Source organism: Thalia democratica, chromosome 9, assembly GCF_965202585.1.
Source record: "Thalia democratica chromosome 9, ktThaDemo2.hap1.1, whole genome shotgun sequence".
In the NCBI taxonomy this organism is placed as follows: domain Eukaryota; kingdom Metazoa; phylum Chordata; class Thaliacea; order Salpida; family Salpidae; genus Thalia; species Thalia democratica.
In genome coordinates this window covers 27,663,087-27,681,380 of record NC_139173.1, presented here as the reverse complement: position 1 = coordinate 27,681,380, position 18,294 = coordinate 27,663,087, and the positions used below count along the sequence as shown (strand labels likewise).

The following is an 18,294-nucleotide window of genomic DNA, read 5'->3' as shown; positions in this document are numbered from 1 at the left end:
AGATTTTTTCATTTTAGTGAGATCTCTGTGTAAAAAGTGGCCATACTTTTAGTTCTTAACTTACTAATGCATTTTAAAAATATATTTTATTTGAATTGTCAAAAAAGAAAAACTAGCTTTACACTTTTGTAATAGGTAGTAGAAAGCTAACATCATAGTGTTGTATTAAAGCGTTTTTATTTAATGTGAAATTATATACAGATTTTACAAGATTATGACTAGTGTACCAACAAAAATCTACCTGGTGAAAGCGGAATATTTGTTTTGTCTGCTTCCTTATGAAGGTGTGAATAATTTATCAACACTGTCTGTTGAAAACCAGTTCGAAATGCTTGATTCTCTGCTAAAAATAATGTCGAAAGAAAGAGTAAACCTTAAAGAGACTTTTCATGCTCTTCGGGAAGATGTTGAAAGAAATTCTAGTTTGGAATATTCGACAATACTGAAAATCTGGGAAAAATCTGACGATTCACTTTCATATTTTCTTCTTAAAAAAGAAAACAAGAAGCTCTTTAACCTTTTAGCTCCCCCAACTCGCATGGAAGAAGAGATGCTCCTTCAAGAGGATGTTGTTTTTCCAACATTCAACTTGCCAGTCTCTCAAAGCTTTGCTCGACGACTTAAAGAAGCACGTCAACTTTCAGGTTCCGAGCGTTGAAAAGTCAGCATTGGAAAAGCTCACAGACTTGCCGCAGTTCGTGAAGAGTCTCGAGCTGGGCAAGCGTTTTGAAGATGACGAAAGACTGGCGCTGGACAGCAATCGCGCGGATGTGAGGTCCTTCAATCGGTGTTACGATCTCGTGAGAGGAAAAGTGAGAACAATGTGCTGTATGCAGGACTATGTCATTGAAATGGTCAGTGAACTGGCACTTGATGACGCTCAAGAGATACTTCTCGACGATTTCATCGAGTGCAGATTTGCAACTTTCAAGCTGCAAGGAAGACTTTGACGAACCGGATGCGAAAAGGGCGTACGGGCTTTACAAGGACATGTACGACCGACTGTTTCACTTTTACAAGGCGTTCGCAGGAATCGTTGGCAACTAGCTGTGCGATTCAATCGCAAATGGTTTTATTTGGTCAATCGGAAAAACTTCTTCGTTATTTTTAATTCGGGTCGAGTGGCTAGTTGAAAAGAAAAGCTTTTAGCCTAATAAATATAGTTGTTAGTTTTTTTTGAGAAAACACTTAACGTGAAAGCTTTTCTTACATTTATTTGTAATGATTTGTACAAATGTTTTGTTTAAGTATTATGTCAGGAGAAAGCTTACAATTTTTACACTAGTTTAGTTGTTCGCTGATAAATTAACTTTATTTTTAAATCAAAGCTGTATAATTTATTAATTAAAATCATATAAATTTGTATTAAACATGACTAGTATTTTTTAATCATTTTGTTTAAATGTATTCAAACATTGTAGTACTTAATTATTTTTATTAAGGTGATTTATTCCTTTTATTTTGTGCTTTGTTCTTAAATGCAATAAAGTTAATTTATGTTGAACTATTTGTTAATTTATTTTAATTATGTGTGTCTTAGTTTTTCAAAACTGTTTGTGTTCAGTTTAATAGGAAATATCATAAAAATTTGTTCTCAAACTTATAAAAACTTTATTATAGTTGTTTAGAATTAGTTAAATTTAGTGTCTATACTTTAGAGCCAATTTCAAAAGTATTTTATTTAATGTTTTTTTACTATTTAAGAAAAAATAAACTCTGTTCTGTTAACATTTTCTTAGTAATTACCTTAATTTGATGGTTATAATTTAATTTTGTTTAAATCTTGAAAAGTACATTAGACCGTAACATTTACTGCAGTTTTGTTTAACTCATTTTTTAGAAATTAATAAAAAGTTTCAACTAGGTATTAGGTAAACTAGGTATCCGTGGTATATATTGCGATATCTTCTTATAAATAGTAAAACACTCAGTTTTTTTCTAAATAAATAAATACACAAATTGATAATTTTAATCTAGTACTACTATTTACATACTTTTATTACTAATTTCAAAGATTAGTTAGCATCTATTTTTAAATTAATGTAGTGATTCTTACTTATGAAATTCGAGTTTAATCACTCAAACTTTTTTTTTAAAGTAAACTTAATGGTTTTTTGTATTGAAAACGTAGAGGTCCTTAATGTTAATGGGAAGTAGATTTGTTAATATACTTATCTTCTTTATACCAAGGATTTAATTATTAGTCCCGATATAAAACCTTGAGTTCTAGGACTTAAACCTATTTTATCAAAGTTATTATTAAACAGAATTTACTACTTAAAAAATTTTAAATGTTGCAAATCAACACTAACATGCTCACTTGTTTTAAAGAATAACTAACTCCCAAATAAAAGAAATTAAATTTATTGATTTGTGAATAAGATTTTTCAATAATAATATTGTACTTGAATAAAGCTTTCATTATAACTAAAAAAATCATTATTAATTGATGAGTAAAACATTTTTTTTATGAATATATTCACTAATCAATAAACTTGTGTCGCCATGATTTTATTAAACTTACAAAATATTTTAAAAACGTGAAACTAAAATCTATATTTGGTAATGCAGTACGGTTTGTAGAGTTCTATTTTCCAAAAATAGGGAATCAAATTAGTGATAAAAACATATTATGCCTTTTTAACTTGAAATTATAAATAAAATAGAAACATTTTAGCTCATATCTTTTAGTTCATTTTATAAGTTAATAAAAGTTGCGAAAGAATAATAAAAAAAATTATAAATATATTTTACTTTGTATCAAGTTTTGTTAAAATACTGGTTAAAAAATAATATTTTTACTAAGTAACTTTATTCTAAACTTTCTTTTTTACCATAATAACTACTTTTTAAGAACAATTTTTTAGTTTTTTGGAGTTTTACATAAAATTTATAAACTTTTTCGTTTAAGTTTAGCAAAAGTTGACAGCGTATAGCAATAAAAATTAATAAACTATTAATAGTTTAGCTATCCATTTTAAGCTTGAAAATGATTCTGTTTAATTTTGCATAATGCTACTTTTTTTCTATTATGTTATAAATAAAATATTATCCTACAAAACATAATAATAATAACATGTACATACTATGTAAAAATTATATTCATTATGCTTCGAACATAAAAAACAAAAGACTTAAATTTAATTTATTAGCTGTGCTTACTTATTTTTACTATTTTTATTTTTGTTTTATTATAAAAACCAAAAGTTTTGATGCATTAGGTAACTTAAACGGTAATTTTAGTCCGCAGTAGATAAATTTTCATTAATTTACAAATTATTTACATTTTAGAAACTTATGAATATACTTTTATGTGTTATTAGGCCCGTTTCCTGTTGAAATCGACTTGAGTTGATCTTCTTATAAGACTGATCATTTACAAATTACACAACACTAAAACAAAGACTAATACAGTGATTCAACAAATGAATAAAATAACAAATAAAAGAATTAGATATCAAAAAAAATTAAAATTCAAAAAGTATATTAAAGGGAAACAGTATTATTGTTGTATCTCATTTATTTGTCTGCTTCGGGTTCTTAAACTGTCGGTTTTATATCATTTTCAGTCTTTTATGGATAGAATGTTGCCTATTGTCGCGGAAAATAAAAATCTTTAAGCTCCTTAGCTCACACATGCTGATGTCCTTTAAGAGAACTGGATGAGTTTTGGATGAACGCAGTTACGTTTGCCAAGGACCAACTCACTTTAAACTCGCTCATTTCATGTCCTCGGAATACGGTAAAGTTAGAGAAGCGCTCGCTGGCTGAGGGATGTTTGCTTAGTGTTACCAACTCAGAACTTTCTCGCCAGTGATCCATTGTCGCCAGCTACCTCTAAGTACGACGGAGGCATTGTAGGTTGAAGGTGTAGCAGCGTACACTGTATACACAGACACTAAGCTTAAGAATGTACTTTTTTCTATCAAAACTCTCACAGCCAGAGGAGCGAGTGGAAAACTGTTTACATTGTCCAATAATGAGTGTAAGCCAAAGTATACAAATATTTTCATGTTTTAAATGTCCTTTCCTTTCATTTAATAGGTAGTAGAACTTCTTGATATCTGTTTTTTGCCTAGGGATTAGTTTTTAAGGTCAATGTTAAGGCCGAAATCTGAGCATGCTAACAAAAACTGAAAAAAATAGTGTCTAAAGACTTTTGGCATAGCAAACTACGAGTGTAGCATTATTTAAAAATACATATTGTGATTTTTTTATATTTTTTCTTTGCTCTCTTAACTAAAATAGTTAATTTTAGTATTAGTTAATCAGAAGAATTTCTTTTATTTTTCGTCCTTTAATCTAAAACCGAAATAAATTTAATATACAAACAAAATTGTACAAAAACTATATTTTATCAAAGTTTTGATTTAATAGTAAATTTCATTCTTTCCGACGGACAAAGCTAACAAAGGGACCATAGTTTTTGATATAAAGCTAAACTTGAGTTGAGTTGTTTATAAAAAAATTAAAAATAGGCACTTTTATTTTTAGTCCAAGGACCTGGTGTACAAAAAACCTTCCAGTTATCAAGTCATATACCATGGCAGAGTTGGTAGATTACTAAAAGTTGTCATGCCAATTGAAAACTGAAGTGTATAAACTGTTGTTTCATATTAACAATTTCTCGCTTGACTAAATTTAAAACTGCTTTTTTACCAAGCCTGCACCATGTATACAGTTTAATGTCTTGTCTAGGACTTTTCTAGTTGGTGATCCGAAAGAGCGGTTTAAAAGCATAAAAAAGAAACTTCTAAAATACTTTAACTTTTTATTAATGAATTAGAACCACCATCATTATATAGAATATATATCTTTGTGTTTATGTAAAAATATTTCATAATGAACTGGAAGTCACCCAATCTTTTATAATTGAACGAAAACGAGAAAAAAAACGTTAAATATTTGGTCCTAGGACTTGGTGTACGAAAAAAAACCTTTTGGTTATCGAGTCATACACCAGGATACAGTTTAAAGTCATGTCCAGGACAAGGCTTTTAAGACTTTTATAAGGTTAATAATATTTATATATAAAGGCAAAACTTTAATGTCTTGTCCGGGACATTGAAGGTATTTAAAGTTGCGCGATTCAAGAGCCAACAGGTTCTTCGTGTACAAAGTCCTAGGAAGTCCTAGGACCAAACAATTGGAGTTTTTTTTTATCGTTCAATAAACTAAAAAAAAACACTGTCCATTTACGATTACAACTAAATTCATTTTCTGTCTATTTATAGTAAAATAAATTTTGTAAAAAAAATCTTTCTTTAAGAATTCTTTTTAAACAACTAGACTTTAAATATTTTGTTAATTTTAGACGTATAAAAACAAGTAAAGTAAGTTTTGCTTTGACTAAAATCCATTTTAGTACTAAATTCCGGATGGTTACACAACAAACCAAAAATGTTTGAATGATTTAGTGAGCAAATAAAAATAAACCTCAATATTTAATGAATGGCCATCAATATATGAAAAGTAAATACGTTGCTTGTTGTTATTACTAGTATTATTTTTGTTAGTAAGGAGAAAGATAAAACTTAGTTTTAAATTAAAAAATCTTAATATTTAAAATTTTTGATTTGAAAAGTTTGTATTTCTTATACTTACTACTTTATATTGAACAAAAACAAACAAGTTCTACTTAACTACTTAGTTTTATTCACTATGTTTTATTGAAAAATAAATGAAAAAAAAATTATAGTAGACTACTTTTAGGTAGTGTACTCAAAGTAATTTTTTAATGTTTCTAACTAAAAATATTTGGAATATTAGAAAACGTTTATTGTTGCAAGGGGTAGAGTTTGAGACTGATGTTTTTTTACCATAAAAAAAGAATATATTTCATTATAAATAGTGAAAATTTCCTTGTATAAATTGTTAATTAAAGTTTCATTAAATTTTATTTATTATATCATATAATATAGTAATTAGAACTCTTTGTAATTCTCAAGGTTGATTGATTTTTTTGGAAAACTCAAGCTAGTTTTGGTATTTGTTAATTCTCAGGCTAGTTTAATTTGACTTTTGAATTTTTTTATTAAAAAATGTTTTTAATAAAGTCAAATTGTTACCATTTAGGTATTTAAGTTCGATTAAAATATTATTTATCGGTTGGTTATTTTTAAAAACTGTCTCAAATTTTGAATAAACTCAAGCTAGTTAGTTAGGTAAATCAGATTTTGTTTGCCTTAAACAGTAGTAATGCTGACATCACTAGTTTATACTTTTTCATTTTATTGTTATTGCTTCTAAAAAGTATCCAAGTCTTAAAACTTTTTATGTTTACAAATACCATTAGTTACATTTACTACACTATAAGCCTAGATATTATATATTTAGTATAAAAAATTTGTGAATCCTCAAGTAAAGTCTATGAAATAATTTAACTTAACATTTTTTATTAGTCTGTTTTAAATTTGCATAATGCTGAAGCTAGGAGTATATATATTTTTTTAATATGAAAATAAGTTAACAATATACTTCATTAAAAGTTTTAAAAGTATGTTTTTAATCATTATTTTAATTTTACTTATAGACTAAACACCAAGCAACAAAATGGAAGATTTTGAAAAAATAATATCAAACTGGAACTTGCTGCTGAAAAAATCAACAGATTTTGATTCATGGGGCCAACTGGTTGAAGCTGAGATGGAATATAAAATGTCAGTTTATCAACAATTTTAATATTTTTTAAAGTAAAAGTATGTACATAACTATTTGTAAAGTTTTATATTACGTTATTCATATTTAAATTTTTCATTTCATTTGTAATTTAGAAGTAAAATATGTTTTCACTGTTTATTAGTTTTGAATTAGCTGTAAATTAAAAGGTTATTAAAGTTAAACAAAAGTATTGAGATAGCAAGTTATATATAATTTCAAGGATTGTGGAAAAATAGAACATGTTAATAATAGGAATGTATGTATAGGCACACAGTTGTTTTTACTAGTGTATAAGCTCATTTATTTTCAAATAAAGTAATTATCAAAATTACTCTATGTAAGTTTAATTTTATAATTTGGATTAATAAGTAGAACATGTTATTTTTAAACGCTTTATATTTAATATCTGCAAGTTGTTTTTAAAAAAAATATCTTAAAAATATGAGTGTTACTTGCCTCTTTCTTAAGTTTAAAATAAATATTTTTTTGATCCAAATAAATTTTTGAATTCTTTACTGTGAGCCTAATAACTTTTGTTCTAATTGGAACTGTTTATTTAGTTTAAAAGGTTGTTGGTTTACATTGCAGTTTTTTTTTATAAGTAATAGTTTTATACAAAACTTTATTCTTCACCTCTAGATTAGTCCAATTCGGTCTCACAGGCCCCTGTAGCTTTAATAAAGGCTGGTCAGTGTTTCCAATTTGTATACTTTTGCACCTTTTATTTTAAAAAACAATTAAAGTATGCTTGTATTGGTCTTTTTTGTTGTGACACATGCAGTTTATATTTCATTGTATTTTTATTTTAATTATTTTAGTTTTCAAAAATACTCTTTATAACTAACTATAATGGTGGCCATTTGACCTAGAGACCATAAAAATACTGAAATTTCAAAAAAAAAACAACAGAAAAACAGGAAAAACGAACAATTTCAATATCTAAAGTTATGAAATTAGATTAGATAAGAAAAAAATGTATATAGAATTTGAAAAAATATACTATTCAGACTTTTATGTACTACAAAACACATTAAATATCATTATTAAGAACGTAATATTGATTATTACTAATTTATGTAATATCAGTATCTTATTACTAAATTTATACTATAAAAAATATTTTTTTACCATGAATTTAATACTCTACTAATATGGGACCTTGTACTTTTAAAATTCTGGAAGAAAATTAGGAGTCTGGAAAAAGTTTCTAGAACATAAGTAGCCACCCTGAACTTTATAACTACAAGAAATATTTTAACATACAATAAAAGTGTAATTTTAATTTGTTTGTTTGTACTTTATAGTAATTAGGTCAAGTAATTTTATCAATTATAATTTAAAAAATAAATAAGCAGTTTGTTGTTCTAAATCAGGGGTCGGCAGGTCAAAAAGGAACGTTTTTTTATGTGCTTTAAAAAACATATTTAAATACAATTTTTTTGAACAAAAAAAAAAATTAGGCGATAGAATATCCTTTAAATATAGCACTAAAATTTTATTTTTGTGTTTTCGAAAGTATTAGTATATTATACTAGTTGAATAAAAATTTCAATGTGGCCCGCGGGCTGCAGTTTGCCGACCCCTGTTCTAAATAGTAAACTAATAAGATATATAGTTAGTTTGTTTTAATTTTTTGAAAGGTATGTTAGTATGTATATTTTGAGAATAAAGAATTTCAAGCAAACCAATAAGAAAAAACTTTTAAGTTAAGTACAAGTAATACTTTTTGTTTCTTTGCGAAACTATTTGGATACTTTTCTGCAAAAAACATAACTTAGTTGTAACAAAATGTAACTTTGTTTCAGATTTTAAAAGTATAAAATGCTCGAGTAATTTCACAAAATTTTTTTAAATATAAAAACAACTAAATAGATAGTATACTATAAAAACAAATTTTAAGATATTACCAGGTTTTCTATTAAATGCAAAACTATAGTAGACTATTTTTTATTTCAGGCTCATCAAGAATATTAGAAACAACATCGATAAAGTGGATAAAAAGTTTCAAATTGTTAGTAAACATAAACAAACTTAAATTTAAATAAAAAATTAAGTTTATCATAGCAAAAAATATATTCACATTATTTTCATTTAATATCACTTGATAATGTTACAAAAAATAAATTGATTAGTTTAAAATAGTTAGAAGCCTAATTCCTGTGTTCAGTTGTTTTCTTCTTCAAAAAGTACAAACAAAATTATAATTTATTAAGAAACAAAGTATATACATAGACAAGTAAGTTTGTTCAACCAATTTAAACTCCACTTGAAAATTTTTAGACTGAATATAGTATATTTTTTATAAAAAGAAGTTTAAAATGTGAGTTTTGATACAATAAAGATACAATTAAGTTTGTGCTTAACAATGCTTTAAAAATATAGAATTCTATAAAAAATATTTTATTTCTATACCTAATTGAAAATATATAAAAGCATCATTTAAATACTTACTGTTTTGAATTAATTTTTTTATCAACAAGTTTGTCTAATGTCTTCAGTTTGTTAGTTAAAATCTGTTATCAAAATGGTTTATAATTTAAAAACTTAAAAACAATTTTTAGACATTTCATCAATTCAAAACTTTTCCATGAACTTACTTGAATGTAGTTATACATATCTAAAAGTAATAGTGATAAAAAAAAAATAGAAAAATTAGTTAACATGCTTTAAAGTCGTTGACTTTTACTTTTTAAAAATGTTATGTACAGTTGACTATCAACGTTTTAAACAATCAAACAGAAAATTCTTCAAAAGTCTGTGTTAATTTTGCAATACAGAATAAGTGTTTTGAAAGACGAAGATGACAGTATTGACCTGCCTTTGCAAGATGTTAAATTGCTTAAACCAGGTAAATTATTAAGTTGACTTTGTTATTTGAAACTTGTAAAACATTTAACTATATAAATGATACCACGCCTAACATTTATTTTAAAAGTTGTTTATTTAAAGTGTTTAATTAAGCTACTGTCACAAATATACTAGTTAAACAAATATAATTTACAAAATACATTTTGGAGTTTAATGTGTTAGTTACAATTGATAATTTTTTTTTGTTATATAGTTGAAATATTAAATAAATTTATATTATCTAGCTAGAGTATTAATTTTTTATTATCTTTTAAGTATTTTTACAACATAATAGCTTTGTAAAAATACTTAAAGATATTGAATATAGTTGACAGTTGTTAAGCCAGTGATTTTTGTTGTTCTTTTTCTTTTAACTAATTTACATACAGTAAACTGGTTCATGTAAGTTTTCCTGATAATCAATTATGTATAACTTTCAAAACACAAAAATCTTTTTACTTAAATAATTAATTTTTTCCTACCTTTAATTTTCGTAGTTCTGTTTTATTTTGTTTCGGTTTGCATGAATAAGTTAAAAAAAAAGTTTTTAACATTAAATTTTTAAAAGCATGCAATATTAAAAAGCATTTTTAGCAGCAAAGAATATTGCATTTAAAATAAAATCAGTACTAGTTACTTTAATAGTGTTTTTTAAATGTTTGCAATGAGCGCTTTTCAAAATTGGAGAAAAACTCCTTGTGTTTAAATACTTTATTAACAATAAAAAATTTGAAACAATAATAAGTATAAATATTTAGACACATATATAATATAAACGCTGATACATTGATATATAGTAAAATGAGCTATAGTTCAATTATGCTACAAAGATTTAGTTATTTAGTCTTCAAGGAATGTTGTATTAAACAACAAAAGTACATAATTTGTGAGTTTGTTCTCATGGCTATATCATGACATGCTTTGATCTTTAAATATCAAATTAAATGTTTGTTAAATAGCTTAATAAGGTGTACTAAAGTTAGCTTTGTAAATAGCTTTAAATAAACAAATAAATAATGTTTTTATAAGTTTTCAAAATAAAAACCAACTGTTAAAATACTAACTGAAATAAAGAAATTCTATTCACATCTAAAAACAAAAGCCAAGTTTTATCATTCAAGGCTTGTTCAAGCTTGTTTAAAATTTCTTTATAATTTTCTTTAAATTCTCATTAATCTTCGAATACACCCTAGAGCCGGTGTTGTTTGTTGGTTAAACATTTTGTTTATTACAAATTCATAAAAAGTTATAAACTATTTTCGTTCCCATTGTTTAAATGTTTGCTTTTAAAGTTTTCAAAATGACCTTTTCAAAGTTAAATTTTAAGAAATAAAATTGACTGTATTGACTTATTTATGCGCCTGTTTTACAAACATTTTTTGTTTAAGGTTTTTTTTAAACTTATCTAAGTAAGTTTTACTGATTTCAAAAATATTAGTAAACTGTTTAAACAATCATGCATAAAACGAGAAAGTTAATATGAGAAATATTTATTGTTATCAGATATATTTATTAAAAAAGTTTTGGGTGCACAATTTTAGTTTTTGAAATGCTTAATATGAAATTTTTTATTTTCAGTTTTAAAGAACTTCATCAAAATTCAACCTCACGATTTTCCTGCAAATTTAGAAAAAATTATAAATAGCTATGGAGATGAGTTAGTTAATAAATACTGTCTTTATTTTACTAGTAAATTATTTGCTGTTTTCAAAAAGACTTAGTATTCATTATTTTGATATTATATTTTGTTAAAAAAAATAAACAAAATGAAAGTTTTTTTTTATAAAACTATTTGATGTTAATTTTTATTTATATTTAATTAAACATCTAATTTCCAAAATATGATTTAAAATTAAATTTATACTTTAGAAGATTTTTTATTTTGGTATAGTTTTAATAAATTAAAAAAAAATTAAAATAAACTACTTGTATAAATTAGAAACAGCTCTGATTGCTTTTTTCTTAACTAACTTAACAACTTTTATTGTAAGTTCTTTACTACCTTATGAAAAGGTGTTCTTATCTAACTTTTTATGTAAGAAAATTTTGTGCAGTAATAATAATATGATAGTATTATAAAAATACCACTTTCCTTGAACAAATGAACAAAAATTGTTATCATATCAACTTATGTAACTTATAAAAAACGTTACGTAATATTTATTTTTATATGTTAAGCATTTACATAAAAACTACTGTGTTAACTATTTTTTAAACTAAAAGTATTTGTTAATAACTATCATGTCCTTTTTAGCTTAATGCTACTGTAGGAAAATATTCAAACTACATACTTTTATACTAAAACTTAATTATTTACAAGTTTTGTTATTACTCCAACAAATATTATTCAAGATTACAATTACTTGGTATATTTTATACTTTTTTTCTATTAATTTTATAGGTTTAAAGTGATTTTGTTTATATATTAACTTAAAGTATAAGTGTTTTTAGTTTAGGTACAATTAATAGTAATAGTTGCTTTTTTTTGCTTCACGTGATAAAACTCAGTAAAAAAAACTATAAGATGTTAAATATTAACATTGTTTTTTTTTGTCATTGTATAACCGTTTAGTTTATTAATTAAAAACTGGTTGTCTTCTAATATTTACAGGTTGTCAAAACACAAACAAATTTGTCACGGTAAATTTTATATATTGTTCACAGAAATATATTTACACACAAACAAATTTGTCATGGTAAATTGTAAATATTGTTCACAGGCTGCCTACCTTACTAGGTAATGTTGACAATGCTCTTCGGGAAAGAGATAATAATTTCAAAAAATCCTCTCAAAAATGTTTGTTTTTTTTTATTTAATTACAATAAATACAGATAAAGTTATCAAAATTTTTGTTTTTTTGAATTGTATAGTTTCAAAAAATCTTCTCAGAAATGTTAGTTTAAAATTTATGTTGTGATAGTTTCAGAAAATATTCTCAAAAATATTTGTTTAAGTTTTACATTTTAGAATTGAAAATAAATTCTTAAAAATATTTGTTTAGATTTTGATATTATGATAAACACAGGAAATGTTCTCTTAAATGTTAGTTTTTTAATACTGTGAATTTACAAAAATTATCCTATTTACTTTGTTCTGAATAAACTGTTTACTTTTTTCTTTGTTTTTTTAATAAACTTGAATTATTTCATATTATTTATCCTTTTTTAATTTTTCATAACAGATTCAACATTACTTCCAAAACTGACACCGGAGGCAGGCAAGAGGTACGTTTCAATGAAAATAATAAAAATTGGTTTGAAAGATGCCAGACAAATGATAGACCCTTTCATACAAGTCACTTGTAAAGGTTTGGAAGTTTAGTGTTAAATTAACTAAAACCATATAAACAGATATTTGGAAATTTTATAAATTTCATACAAGTGACTTGTAAAGGTTTGGAAACTTGCTATTATATTTTTGTATTTAATTTGATAGTTTACATTTTATGAATATTTATATAAACTTGACCGGTATACTATCAAAATCCACCCGATTTTTTTTTACATTTTCTATATTTAATAATTTATTTTATATACTTTTTGATTCTTTTTTTAAATATTTTTTTTTACTATCACTGTTACCCCTAACACTTAACCTCGATCGGTAAGCGGTTCTCGAATTTGACTGGGTGGATTTTGATTGGTGTATATTGAACGCGGGTGGATTTTGAACGTGTCCCACTTGACCAAATCAAGTCCTTAAAATATATATTTCTACTCGAAAAAGTCTTAGTATTATTGAGGTTTTCTTCTTTTAAGTAAAACATGTTAAACTTTTAAATTTAAAATTGTTCATATTTTTTATAAAAAATAGCACATTTTTGATATTTTTGTTTTGTAAATACTCAATTATTGTTATCAACAAAAGTATTTGTAAGTTCTAAACTTTTTTTAATATAAAGGTCCACTTGATTTTTATAAGAATTTAAGTTTACTTTTGAAACTGCTTTTTTGTAAAACTTGGTAATAAAAATCTGCAAAAGCATAACTTTATTAAAAAGTAGTAAGTGAAATGAAGATTAATTTTAGTTTTGTTACAAAAACTTTAAAAAGTATAAGCTAGTATACGCGTTGGCTGTATTTAGGCTTCAATATTTTTGTTAGAAGTTTACAAGCTGGTTATATTTATACTACTAGCTTGTCGTAGTTTAATTACAAACTTGTTAAAACTTTGAGTTTTAAATGGTTAGTAACATTTTTGTTTAATCAATTAAATAATAGTTCTTTACTTTCAATCTTTAAAAAATTTATTACTTAGTTTATAAGAAATATTTACTGTATAACTATTTATTACTTACTTTATGAACTAAATTTAATTTTTAAAGTTTTTAAACATTAAAACTACTGTATTTTTATTTATTTTCTTAAAGTTTTTAATACAAAATATTTTTTTATAGAAGTTTAATAAAAAAAGGATTAAATTTAATCATACTTAAGTGTTTATACTGAATAAAGTATTTACGTCATTTATTTTTAAATTTAACAAGTTTTTAAGGCACTTATGTGTTATGTACTTGTACTTTATATTTGTTTTTATACTTTATTGAATTTTTTGTTTAAATTACTTTTTTAGTTAAACTAAAACGTGTTTATTTAGTAATTTCCATAAGGAAAATACAAAACTCTGAGTTTTAAATATAAATTTAAAACATCTTTTGTTTTTATTTCTAATTTATAGTAATTAAAATAAAAAACATTATTTATATACTCTACAGACTTTTTCTTATCGAAAATTTTCACATAGTTAATTTCACTACATAAGTTAAATAAAATAAAAGCTATATATCATAAACTGTTTATACTGGATTCTAATTACGGTAACTACTAAACAGTTGCTTGTGGATGTGAAAGTTTATAGTTTTTTTAAACTTTAAAGAAGTATTATAACTGATCAACATTTTTAGACAAACTTAAAGTTTGAATTGTTAGAATAAACTTTTTGGAACAAAAATAATTTGCTAACGCTGCTTTGACAATATTTAAAAAAATAAAGTTAAAGTTATGTAATTTTTATCTTACCGAAGAATTCAAAACATCTGTAATGTTGTTTATCTTACCACACGTAGACGGTCAAATATTTTTAAATTATCAATTCACAAACGTTATCGGAATTCACATTTCACATTTAAAGCTGAGTTTAACAGATGCTTTTGATTTTGTAAGTTGCAAATTAATCGACATTATGACGTCACAGACGATCTCGGAGTGGACATCTGCACGTCGCAATCGACACCGACACCTAGTGTCAAGAACGACAACTATTTGGTCTTCAACGTGAACGTCGAACTTCAAGTGCCGGTTGAGCACATGCCTGAAGGTTTAATGTTTTTTATTTAATTATTTAGTTTATTAAGATTTATTATTTTATTTTCCAACTGAAAGTTTTTACTTGTGCTATTAAATTAACATAAATTATATTTGTTTTAAACTTGATCTTCGTTGTTAGGGTGACCGTTGAACATACGCCTTAAAGTTTTTCATAATAATATTTAGTTAAACTTTAAAACGTTTTGAGATCCATAACACTTACTTGAAGTTCTTTTAATTTAGTTGAATTTCAAACATTCATTTTTATTTTGTATTATTAAAATAATCTTATTACTTTATATTAAAGATCAGAAGTTTTTCATATCATTTGCCCATGTCAACTAAATTTGCAGCGTATATATTGTAATAATTTCAATATATTTTGGAGTGTTGTATTTGTTTTCATAGTTTCTCATTTTTATTCATTATTTTCACAGGATCTTCAGTATTTTTAGTTAAATAATTTTTATTAATATATTTTATCATCATAGGATAAACGTTATATTTTAAGCTTTTCAATGATTTCACATTTTTTTTTAACATATGTAATTTTTATGCTCTACACTTTTTATACTCTAAAATCTTTTTTGTGTTATTCTCACAGGATCAGCAGTGTTTTCTGATATTTTTTCTCACAATATTATTCAACAGTATTTTATTCTAAAAGGATCTTCAGTTTTTTGAATTTGTTTCTCTTCACATATTATTTTTATTTATTATTTTATTCCAACAGGATCTGCGGTATTTTTCCAGTTGTTCCACTACAAGGCGAAAAGAAGAGCGACCAAAGTTAAATGTTTCGCTTTCATGGAAGTCGACGAGCTAAAAAGCGGACAATGCGTTATTGAAATGTTCGTTTTTTTTTGATGAAAGTTATATTTCTTATTTTTTTAGTTGCTAAATTTAGCTTTTTTCTGTATGTTTTTTCAATGTGCAATGCGTTATCGAGGTGTTAGATTATTTCCTGTAGGAATCTTTAAAATCAAGGTTTGTTTAATGAACCTCGAGGTCATTATGAAGCATTTGAAATTTTAAAAAGTTACAATTAAACAACTCAAACGTACGACTAAAACTCAACACATGCTTTTAAAATGTGTAAGTAGAAAAACTTTATATTAAAAAAACAATATTTTATTCAGCTACAAGAAAAATAGCAGCAGCCTGAAAAGAAAAAAGTTGGAGCTTTTGACAACCCGTCCTCTTTACCTCCACCTTGACTTGAATGTGACGCAAGTTTCTTGAAAAGCCATATTAGTTACCTATTAATAGTTACCATAGCAACATGTTGTATCTACCAGACAGAAAAACTTATTTTTGATTTTATGCCTTTGGTTTTTATAATATATGCGATTTCTTCCGTTTATTGTTTAAATATTTTTATAAGTTAAATAAAAATTTTCAAATTTTTATCCACACGAGTAACTGTTTAAACATTTTTTTGTCATATTAACAACATATTTATAATTTTATACAATGTATCTAAAATCAATCTAGTTTTCATAAAAAATTAGTAAATATTACAAATTAATAAAAACTGTGTTGAAATCACTACAAACTTAATCTTAAATTTTTTTACCCAAGTATTCCATCCCTATTATTAATAAACATTTTGAAAGTCATACGTTTTAAATATTTCACTGCTTTTTTTAAGTATAGCACATATATCACATTGCCTTTTTATCTGTTCTTCATATATTTCTGAATGATCCATTGAGTTATAAAAAATGCAATATTTAAAAGTTTCTCTTTTTATTAAGTTTCAATTTTTTTATTTAGAGGACTTTTTATATTCTCTGTAACTAGTAATTAAATTTTATTTAAACATTTATTTGAACAATTTTTTAATTATTTTGTCCAATTGGTGTACCGCAGTATTGAATTCTTATTATTGAAGCTTTAGTTTTATTTTTGCTTGAACATTATACTTGAAAATACACATTATGATTAATTTAGTCATGATATACCTATATTTTCTTTATGAGATAAAATTTATTTAAACTATTTTATTTATCTTGAGTGTTCTTGACCTTCTTAGTTAAAAAAAAAAGTTAGTGTTTAGATCAGTGTTTGTAAAAAATTGCTTCAACGAAAAAATCTGAATTTATACAAAATTTAAGCCAACCTTTTAAAAATATTGTGCTTAAATAAAATAATTTTACTGCAGTAGTTCAAAAACAATCTGAAACTATTAGAGTTTGTAGGTTATTACAAAATAATTCTATTCTAATACAGATAAGTTAATTTTATTTAAACAACATATGCTTTCATAAGTTATTGTATTTACAAAATGTTGTCTTTTTCCAGTAAAGTTTTTCGAAAAATTCGATATTTTAATTTAGTACAGGGGTCCGCAGTCTTTTGTTACTAGTAGACAAGATTCACTATAAAAATTTCTTTGCAGGTTTTATTTAAAATAAGTCATTGACTAGCGCCAAACTTGAAAAATCTTTAAATAAACATTACTCTTGGTCAACACACTAAATAAAATTATACTTTTTACACGGAGATAAACTTTTGTTGCTTTGTACAAGCTTTTATACTGAAATATATTTGAAATATAAGAAGTTTTTTTTATGTTCACTTGCTGTAACAAAGGTTTGTATTTAATTAAAACATAAAAATTTAAACTAATTGCGAAAGTTAAATATTAAATGATTTTTTTTAAATCCAACCTAAAACGATTGTTTAACAAAATAATTTTCACAAAAACTGTATGAAGTTGTGAAATATAGATTTTGTACAAACAGAAAAATTAAAGTATAGAAACTAATAAAAATTTCGATTGTTATAAAACCTACTTCATACGTAAAACAAAAGTTAATTTTCTTTTTTTTCAACATTAAAGTAACTGTAAAACGAAACATTGAAACTAATAAAAAACTTTGTAAGTAGAAAAAAATTAATTTAAAATATTTAAATAAAATACTTATATTTTACAACTGATATATAATTCAATATTACTGTTTTAGACTTAAACTAATAAAATAATGTGTAATATTTAAAAGTTTATTTTAAAACTTTGATTAAGTCAAATGGAGCATCAGTACAAAATTAAATTATGTTATTTATATAAGAATTATTTTTAACGTAAACCTTGTTTTCTAATAAATGAAATAAAAAATTCCTTTCAAGTGTTTATATAAGTTACAAGCATAAAACCAGCTGAACAGTTATTCAAGTGACTTTTGTGAATTAAAATGGATATTTTGAGTTTATGGGTATTCAAAATATGAGTTTAAGCGTTTGCTAGCAGAGATCTTGTTAAAACAAGTTCACTGGAATATATAATAAAAACAAATTTAAACAGTACTTTTTCTTTATTACACTAAGAAAAGTTTCTGTGTCTCGACAATTTAAAACACTTTAATGAAGCTATGAAAGTTCAAGAAATACTATTAATACTAATAAATTGTTATTAAAATACCAATAAGTATTTTCATTTAATTTTGTTTTTAAATTATTAATAAGTTAGCTTGTAAC

General features: G+C 24.5%; 1 protein-coding gene across 1 annotated transcript; it reads left to right on the top strand.

The window, feature by feature from the left end:
• Nucleotides 1-5,410: 5,410 nt before the first annotated feature.
• Nucleotides 5,411-16,465, top strand: LOC145844076 (axin interactor, dorsalization-associated protein-like). Its single transcript, XM_082951417.1, has 10 exons — nucleotides 5,411-5,472; nucleotides 6,533-6,659; nucleotides 8,617-8,671; nucleotides 9,400-9,508; nucleotides 11,086-11,164; nucleotides 12,228-12,304; nucleotides 12,690-12,815; nucleotides 14,702-14,824; nucleotides 15,548-15,665; nucleotides 15,954-16,465. Exons 2-10 carry the CDS (start codon nucleotides 6,553-6,555, stop codon nucleotides 16,054-16,056), a joined length of 897 nt encoding a protein of 298 aa, XP_082807543.1. The 5' UTR covers nucleotides 5,411-5,472; nucleotides 6,533-6,552; the 3' UTR covers nucleotides 16,057-16,465.
• The last annotated feature ends 1,829 nt before the right edge of the window (nucleotides 16,466-18,294 follow it).